The 10,308-nt window shown below is 32.4% G+C and overlaps 1 protein-coding gene across 1 annotated transcript; it reads left to right on the top strand.

The window, feature by feature from the left end:
* The first annotated feature begins 332 nt into the window (after positions 1-332).
* LOC125871120 (receptor-like protein 7) lies at positions 333-4,042 on the top strand. Its single transcript, XM_049551715.1, has one exon. It carries the CDS (start codon positions 522-524, stop codon positions 3,936-3,938), a length of 3,417 nt encoding a protein of 1,138 aa, XP_049407672.1. The 5' UTR covers positions 333-521; the 3' UTR covers positions 3,939-4,042.
* Positions 4,043-10,308: the final 6,266 nt, after the last annotated feature.

Here is a 10,308-nt window from a genome sequence, read left to right as displayed (position 1 = left end):
TTTGACACTTCTTAGTGAAATTTTTAACTGCGCCATTGAAAATCTTGGGAGGGTGATGTGTATGCAGGTTTTACCCCTATCGTTATAAAGTAGAGATTGTTTCCGATTGACTTTCGTGTTAAGTAAAGTGAAATAAAATAATTGTGGTCAAAAGCTTGCATGTGAGAGAATCCAATGGTAAATAGCCAAACCCACTCTTAGAATAGAAACTCCTAAATCATAAAATATAAATTCAAACAAATGCAAAAAAGGTCAAGGTTTTGATTAGTATTTTCTGTATATACTAAAGTATATTCAAAGTCACCCAACCAATAAACAAATAGGCCCGACATAAAAACGCGTAGAAAGAAGCAATACAATCTGCAAATACATAATTAAACAACCAAGCACTTGTCCTATTTTTCTTTTGACCATTTCTTCCCCTCATTTTCATCTTCTTTTCTACCTTGTCCCTTCACTTCAATCACAAAGTGGAAAAAACAACAAGTTTGATGGATTATAATTCCTCCAAGACTTGAGAAATGAGATTTTTACACTTTCTATGGATCTTCTTGATACCCTTTTTGCAAATTTTATTAGGTAATGAGATTTTCTTGGTTTCCTCTCAATGTCTTGATGATCAAAAGTCCTTGTTGCTGCAGTTGAAGGGAAGCTTCCAATATGATTCTACTTTGTCAAATAAATTGGCAAGATGGAACCAGAACACAACTGAATGTTGCAATTGGAATGGGGTTACATGTGACCTCTCTGGTCATGTGATTGCCTTGGAGCTGGATGATGAGAAAATTTCTAGTGGAATTGAGAATGCAAGTGCTCTATTCAGTCTTCAGTATCTTGAGAGGCTAAATTTGGCTTACAACAAGTTCAATGTTAGCATACCAGTTGGTATAGGCAACCTCACCAACTTGAAGTACCTGAATTTATCGAATGCCGGTTTTGTTGGCCAAATTCCTATGATGTTATCAAGATTAACAAGGCTAGTTACTCTTGATCTCTCAACTCTGTTCCCTGACTTTGACCAGCCACTAAAACTTGAGAATCCCAATTTGAGTCGTTTCATTGAGAACTCAACTGAGCTTAGAGAGCTTTACCTTGATGGAGTTGATCTTTCAGCTCAGAGGACTGAGTGGTGTCAATCTTTATCTTCATATTTGCCTAACTTGGCCGTCTTGAGCTTGCGTGATTGTCGAATTTCAGGCCCTATTCATGAATCACTTTCTGAGCTTCACTTTCTCTCTTCCATCCGTCTTGACCAGAACAATCTCTCTACAACAGTTCCTGAATATTTTGCCAATTTCTCGAGCATGACTACTTTGAACCTCGCCTCTTGTAATTTGCAAGGAACATTTCCTGAAAGAATATTTCAGGTATCAGTTTTAGAGAGTTTGGACTTGTCAACTAACGAGTTGCTTGGTGGTAGTATTCCGATTTTTCTTCAAAATGGATCTTTGAGGAGACTATCACTAAGCTACACCAACTTTTCTGGTTCATTACCAGAGTCCATTTCGGACCTTCAAAACCTATCCAGGTTAGAGCTCTCCAACTGCAATTTCAGTGGACCAATACCTTCCACAATGGCAAACCTTACCAATCTTGTTTATTTAGATTTCTCCTTCAACAATTTCACTGGTTCTATCCCATATTTCCAACAGTCCAAGAAACTCACCTACTTAGACCTTTCACGTAATGGTCTAAGTGGTCTCTTGTCTAGAGCTCATTTTGAAGGACTCTCAGAGCTTGTTAACATAAATTTAGGGAACAATTTACTCAATGGGACCCTTCCTGCATATATATTTGAGCTCCCCTCCTTGCAGCAGCTTTTTCTTAATAGCAATCAATTTGTTGGCCAAGTCGACGAATTCCGCAATGCATCCTCCTCTCTGTTGGATACAATTGATTTGAGTAACAACCACCTGAATGGATCAATTCCCAAGTCCACGTTTGAAATTGGGAGGCTTAAGGTCCTCTCACTTTCTTCCAACTTCTTTAGGGGGATCGTGCCCCTCGACCTCATTGGGAGGCTGAGCAACCTTTCAAGACTGGAGCTTTCTTACAATAACTTGACTGTTGATGCAAGTAGCAGCAATTCAGCCTCTTTCACATTTCCCCAGTTGAACATATTGAAACTAGCTTCTTGTCGGCTGCAAAAGTTTCCTGATCTCAAGAATCAGTCTAGGATGATCCACTTAGACCTTTCAGACAACCAAATACGGGGGGCAATACCAAATTGGATCTGGGGAATTGGTGGTGGAGGTCTTACTCACCTGAATCTTTCCTTCAATCAGCTGGAGTACGTAGAACAGCCTTACCGTGCTTCCAGCTATCTTGTAGTCCTTGACTTGCATTCGAACCGTTTAAAAGGTGACTTACTAATTCCACCTTCCTCTCCCATCTATGTGGACTATTCGAGCAATAATTTAAGCAATTCCATCCCACCAGATATTGGAAATTCTCTTGCTCTTGCCTCTTTTTTCTCAGTAGCAAACAATAGCATCACTGGAATAATTCCTGAATCCATATGCAATATCAGCTACCTTCAAGTTCTTGATTTCTCTAACAATGACTTGAGTGGAGCAATACCACGATGTCTACTGGAAAATAGTACAACTCTTGGAGTGCTGAATCTAGGGAACAATAGACTCTGTGGTGTTATACCAGATTCATTTCCAATTGGTTGTGCTCTAAAAACATTAGACCTCAGCAGGAATATCTTTGAAGGGAAGCTACCAAAATCGCTCGTCAACTGCACGTTGTTGGAGGTCCTGAATGTTGGAAATAACCGTCTTTTTGATCGTTTCCCATGCATGTTGAGGAACTCAACCAGCCTGAAGGTCCTAGTCTTGCGCTCCAATAAATTCAATGGAAATCTTACGTGTAATATAACCAGAAATAGTTGGAAGAATCTCCAGATCATAGATATAGCTTCCAACTATTTTACTGGTATGTTGAATGCAGAATGCTTTTCAAATTGGAGAGGAATGATGTTAGCAAATGATTACGTGGAGACAGGACGCAATCACATCCAGTATAAGTTCCTCCAACTAAGTAACTTGTACTATCAGGACACAGTGACATTAACCATCAAAGGCGTGGAGCTGGAGCTTGTGAAGATTCTCAGGGTCTTCACATCTATTGATTTCTCTTCAAATAGATTTCAAGGAATGATACCAGAAACGGTTGGGGATCTTAGCTCACTTTATGTTTTGAACCTGTCACACAATGCCCTCGAGGGACCAATTCCAAAATCAATTGGGAAGCTACAAATGCTTGAATCACTAGACCTGTCAACAAACCACCTGTCCGGGGAGATCCCCTCAGAGCTTTCAAATCTCACATTCTTAGCAGCTTTGAATTTATCATTCAACAATTTGTTTGGCAGTATCCCATTGAGTAATCAATTTCAAACATTCTCAGCAGATTCCTATGAAGGAAACAGAGACCTATGCGGGCTCCCTCTTAATGTCACCTGCAAAAGCGATGCTCCAGAGTTGAAACCAGCACCAAGTTTTCAAGATGACTCTTATGATTGGCAGTTCATATTTACAGGTGTGGGATATGGAGTAGGGGCAGCAATCTCCATTGCACCTCTGTTGTTTTACAAGCAAGGGAACAAATACTTTGACAAACATTTGGAGAGAATGCTTAAACTGATGTTTCCAAGATACGGGTTCAGTTACACCAGATTTGACCCTGGGAAGGTTGTGGCTGTGGAACACTATGAAGATGAGACCCCAGATGACACCGAAGATGATGATGAGGGGGGAAAAGAAGCATCTCTTGGGCGTTATTGTGTCTTCTGTAGTAAACTTGATTTTCAGAGAAAGGAAGCAATGCATGATCCTAAATGCACTTGTCATATGTCATCATCCCCCAATTCTTTTCCTCCTACACCATCCTCTTCTTCACCTTTATTAGTCATATATCACAAAAAGTTTTGATTCTTAAGCTGCTTCATATCTGCACATTTGTAATCTGTATATAGTTACAGGTAGCACAGGATTGATCCAAAGCAAATTAGTGTCTCTTTTGAAGTCATTTATTATTATCTTTTATTGTTCAAAATAGTTTGATTATGATGATCATTAATTCATTCAAACATGTACACCTAGACACACACTATGAACTTGAATCGAGCAAACAACTACATACCCAATATATTCCCAAGAGTGAGGTTTGGGGACGGTAGAGTGTTTCTGATAGGCCCTCAGCTCAAAACAAAAACAGACTAAAGAAGGACGTAATGAAGTACAAGATACAATAGGTAGGAGCAGAACAACAGATAGTACCAGAACAATACTATAACCAAATAATACTACAAACGAACTACACGAAACAACAAATATCAACAAAATCAAAGAACAAGAAACTACAAGCATAGTACTAAGACTACTAGCAAGGGCACCAAGACAATGCACTACTCCTACCTACTAGCATGATACCCTAATTTGCGTCCTCCGTGCCTTCTTACGTAAGGTCATGTCTACAATTACGTTGTGTCCTGTCTAACCACCTCTCCCCACTACTTCTTCGGTCTACCTCAAGTAATTTGGAATTGATGCATAATTAATTATGAAGCACAATAATCTTCATTATGGTTCTTATAGTTACCAGTTTCACAGTGGTTCAGACATTTTATCGAACACCAAATATTCAGTTTATTCAATTAAACTAGCGGATTATGGAAAGACAAGACACATTATACCGAATCAACAGCTTAAAGTTTCAATTAAACAAAACAGGGCGAAATTACCTGTGACAGTAGATGTATATGAACCAAAATGGAAGTATAATTGTGAATGTTCATGGGACAAATATACATCAGTTCTTCACAGAAGTGGTGCCTAATATTGATGATCACTCACCAATTTGCCAATCAAAGTCAAAATTGTCACAATCTTCAATTATTCCAAATATATCTGTAAATTTTATTTTTCTGACGAAAAGATTCTCAAACAGATTTAACTAATACATTGCTAATCATAGTGTTAAGGAGTTCTTAATGTATCTACCGCAACTGCCACTCAAAATCTTTTCACATATTTTTTTATCTGTTTTTTTTTATAGATATTATATGTTATCGATACTACATAAGAATTTAATAAAAATAACATTAATCACATTAGATTTAGTAATACCGATCTCATCTCTGGAGGTCAGTATTTTATATAGTTTTATTTTTTATTTTACATAGTCATCTTACAAAGGATGAGTTAATTAAAATTAATCAAAATATTATTTTTTATGTTCAGTGTATTTTTAATTGCAATGAAATTAAACTGCATTCTTAATTTTCTAATCCAGTATCAACCATTGGAGGTCGATTTGAATAATAGTAATTAAATAAAAATAAATATGCCGACCTCAAATGAATATTTTAATGAAAATAAATTTAATTATGTAAAAATTGATATTACCGACATCCGAATGTCGGTATTATAATTTTTTTTTACCTTTTATTTTATACATAATCATCTTCCGGAGGACGGTGTAATTGAAATTTATTATAAATATTTTCTTTTTATATATATTTAATTGAGATAAAATTAAATATTATTATTTATTTAATTTATTAATCAAATACCAACTACAAGAAGTCCATTTTTCGTATATTTATTTTTATCGGGAATATTTCCGCCTTTGGAGGTCGATATTTGATTTTTCTGCATTCTTTTTTTTGCCAAAATACAAAATTAAAAAATATATATATTTTAACACTATCGACCTCCGAAGGTCTAAATTATAGATTTGCATTGGAGGTCGATATTCACAGTTTTTAGTAGTGTGTTCTTTTATCTTTTGGCTATGACATCAGAATTCTTTGTTAGCCAAATCACCGTTCTTCCCCAATTCCTTCTAGTCGGATATCAGGATGTTTTCCACTTATCACGTTGTCACATGTCCATCCTTTCAACACACAATAAGTGTATGTGATCGCAAGTAATAAGTGATTGCTTTCACAATCGAATTTATCGATTCCTCAAAGATTTAATTGCTCACAAAGTATCAATTTTTCTCATGAATTTATTAGAACTAGTGTTGTTATTTTGGTGATTATTCTACTAGCTAATACTACTATTGAATTTGACTAAAGCAAACAGGGCGGACCCACATGCACCCGACAACTTTTAAATATATATATATATATATATATATTTATTTATTTTTTTCTAAAAAGATAATATATTTAAATGTGTACCCAAACAAACAAAATGATTTTGGTGCGTTGGTTAGAGGCTGAACTTTAGAGGTCGATGTCCTGAGTTCGAATCTTGCAAATTGTTTGTGATTTTTTTGCCATTAAAAATCTGCCTTTCTTAACATAGATTAAATACCTAGGCTTATATATATATATATATGTGTGTATATAAACCTATTACCGAATTTCCAACTACACACTTATCCTTCACGGGAGTCCTATTATCCCCTTGAAATATTTTAAAATGGAATAAATAATCCCTTAAGTGTTGAGTTCGCATAGAGAGTGTATTTCACTAAGTTGCCTATTTTTTTCTTAATTTCCATTTTTTTCTGATTTTCTTTTTTCTTTCTCTTTCTTTCTTCTTATTTATCTATATAACTATACATTTTTCACCATTATCATTGTTGAAGCTCTTTCAATGGATGCTTGATATAAAAATTATCAACAACTAATGCATTTTATGAATAAATAATCTTTCAATAGACTTTAGAACATATCTAACAAATTAAATTTTTTTTTTTTTTAAAAATACCCATTAATTAATTTTTTTAAAGTCATGGACTCAGGAGTAACAAACGAGCTGTTGACGGAATCTTTAGGGGCTGAATCAAATTTATATATATTTATCATATTTGTATATTCGCAAGCGAAATATACAAACGAGTAGAAATATACAGCTACAACCTTCATAGCAAACAAAACTACTCCCTCTGTCCACTTTTATTTGTCATGTTGCGTTTTTCGAAAGTCAATTTGACTAATTTTTAAAGTTAAATTAGATTACATTAATTCAATATTTTAAACAAAAAAAATTAGATATTCAAAAATTATACAAAGAGTACTATAAATTGCAATTTTTTACATATCAATATGATGAAAAAATACATAATAAAATGTTAGTCAAATTTTTTTATCGTTTGACTCTTAAAAAAGGAAATAATGACAAATAAAAATGGACGGAGATAGTATAACTATGAAGCGCAATTATCAAAACTATAACTATAAAGCCTTATTATATCTATTATGTTTGTTGTTTTTGAATTATTATTATTTTTTACAAAAGAACATTTCATAAGCAAATTTGCCGGCTTTCAACAGATTTAGGCCCATGTTTGAAGATCCACCAGATAAAGGGGGAACAAAGAAAAAAGCTGAGCCATAAAGACCTTCGTGTCTAGTTAAATAATCTCACATATATTAAAACGAAAGAAATACACAATATTGTCCTGCAAAGGAAAATTCACATTACTTATATAATTTAATCGGTTAATTAAATTACATTATTATATTTAAATATTTTAATTGTATAAATATTATCTTAAAAAATTTAATTGTCTTTTTGTTTCCTTTTCTCTGTACATTAGATAAACTGAACTTCAAGATGGCCCCTTCCACAAAAGTCACTTGATTAATTGATTAATAGTACTAATAAAAAAACTTACACCATACTTAACATCAACTAACCAACACACCTACAATTAACTACTCATAGTAGTGATTAACACACACACACACACATTAATACTAAGTACATACATTTTCTAATTAATAACTTAAGCAAACATAATAATAATAAACTTAACTATATATATACCTAATTATAATACATAAAAACATCACCAGAAATATTAGTTTCTTCTTCTCTGTATTCTGAAAACGGAAACTCAACTTGTTGAAAGGCATTGTTATCATAACTTGGTACTTGTTGCATTTGCTGATAGTCCATCGAATTAATATTATTCTTGTGTATATTCTGATCATCATCAACAACGAGAGGGTAATATTCAACCATTTCATGATTAATATCGACTAAATTAACCATCGTCTGATGAAGCCAAACTTGTGTTTTGAGAAATTTGACATAGTGAATCGCTTCTTCTAACATAGTAACAGTGTCCATTTTAGAACCACCGGGGACTAAACTTTGTAAAATTTTAAAACGATCACTTATTCTGTGCCTTCTTTCGCGTGCTGCGATGCTTTGTGGATCAGTTGATAGCTTCATAACTTTCTTCGGTGCTGACGAGTAAACTTTCTCTTTCTTTTCTTTCGAATTAATTTTGGTTGAAGAAAAAAAACAAGTAGTAGAATAATGTTGTTGATGTTGATGATCCATTGATAGTTATTTTATTTTTCTAAAGATGTGTTTATGATGTTTTTTAGAAAGGGAGATTGTTATTGCATGGTTTATATAGAGGAAAATGATTGCGTTAGGTACGTGGGACATGAATGAAAAGATCTTGATTTCACTGACAATACAATGTAAATTTTTTAATACTTTTTTTTACACTGCCAGATCAATTAAACTATATACAAATAATTAATGTGTTTTTTAACGTGTTGGTTCAGGTTTTTTAAATATCAAATCAAATTATTTGTGCAGGATTTTTAAATTTATAAATTAAACCAAACTAATAAAACTTTGGGTTTTCGGGTTATTGGATTTTTTTCGGTACAATGTTCATACAAACATATAATTAACTTGTGCTTCAAATATTTTTTTAGTTCTATCAAAATCAACTATCTGATGTGTTTCTTAATGTCGGATTGATTTGGTCTCGAGCTGATTTATTTTTTAGATAAAATCAAACCAACCCAAGTATAGTCGGATTTTTTTCAATATCAAACCAAGTCACACCAAACCAGTATTCGTACTTTTTTTTATTTAACTGAATTAACGACTTAATTCGATTTTTAGTTCGATTTCGTAGGGCTCCTAATTTTTTATGTCATCAGTTTGATTTTAAGGGGTTATACCTTAATTCCTTTTTAGTTTCAAGTGTCATATTTTGTTACTTTCTCTATTTTAATTTATTAGTCCTGATTTGATTTGACATGACGTTTTTAAAATATATATATTTTTTGAATCTTATTGTAATAGTGAAATTAGCAATTTTACAAAATACTAAGACATAGTACATATTATAATAAACTAAACGGTATGATAATACTCCTTCTGTCTCAATTTATATGATATATTATTTGAATTTTGAGAGTTATTTTTTGTTTTGACCCTAAATTCTGTCGTAGAATTTTTAAATGTTTTCTAAAATAAAATTTATGTATTTGAGAACTACTTAAAAAAAATATTACAAACCACATGAATAATTGATACAATTCAAAATATTTAAAATGTCTATGAAAAAAATATTGAAATTCGAAAAGTATGGTAACTTATTTTTTTTTACATTAGTTGTGTGTATATAACTTAAATAAAAATGAGAAGATCGAGTTGTCGTCATGTGATTGGAGTCCCCCAATTTTTAGAGGAAGATACGAGTTTGTTGGGGTTAAAAATATATCTACAATTTGTAGGGTCAATATTATAGGCCAGCAAAAAAGGTCTTCCATACAAAATTACCTAACATTTCTGATAGTACTTAAAAGTATTTCTATATACGCAACGATTTGTTGTAATTGGATGTTTATATATTTATCAGAAATTATGGAACTAGTTACGAAATTTATTGAAATTTTTTAATTAATTTGTCGCTCAAAAGCTCACAGTTAATTTTTTTTCTTTTTTGGAAAGAGAAGAGTCAGTCTGCTTCGCACCTCTGTCTTGTATTGGGTTAACTGGAGCTTAGATAAAGCAATATAATCCATCATTACTCTACAACTAAATGAAATTAGTATGAAATTTTCGCTGTTTGGTTATGAAATTTTACCTGTCGTTATTTTTATATTCTATTAGTCTCATCACCATAATTTCCTTTAATTCTTATATATGTATTTAGAAATTTATTAATATATAAATATTAATATATTTTAAACTCACGTGTAACTCAAATGTTCAAAGAATTTAATAAAAATTTTCGGAACCTATAAATTTCAAATATTGAATTTATTTCTGTTGAGAAATTGTCTCATAAATTTTAAAAATATTAATAATTGTACTAGAAGTGAAGATCACCAAATGTATCGTTTGGAATTGTTCTTATAGTTGACTAAAATATAATACTCCCTCTGTTTTAATTTAAGTGGCATCTTTTAAATTTTGAGATTTAAACAAGTCAATTTTTTATCGTATATTTTTCACATATCATTTAAATATTTTGAATTGTCATGACTTATAGTACTTTGTACATAGTTTACAATTATATAAATTT

The sequence above is a fragment of the Solanum stenotomum genome, chromosome 7 (assembly GCF_019186545.1).
Source record: "Solanum stenotomum isolate F172 chromosome 7, ASM1918654v1, whole genome shotgun sequence".
Classification (NCBI taxonomy): domain Eukaryota; kingdom Viridiplantae; phylum Streptophyta; class Magnoliopsida; order Solanales; family Solanaceae; genus Solanum; species Solanum stenotomum.
Note: the sequence above shows the minus strand (reverse complement) of the source record. Positions and strands in the feature narration are given on the sequence as shown.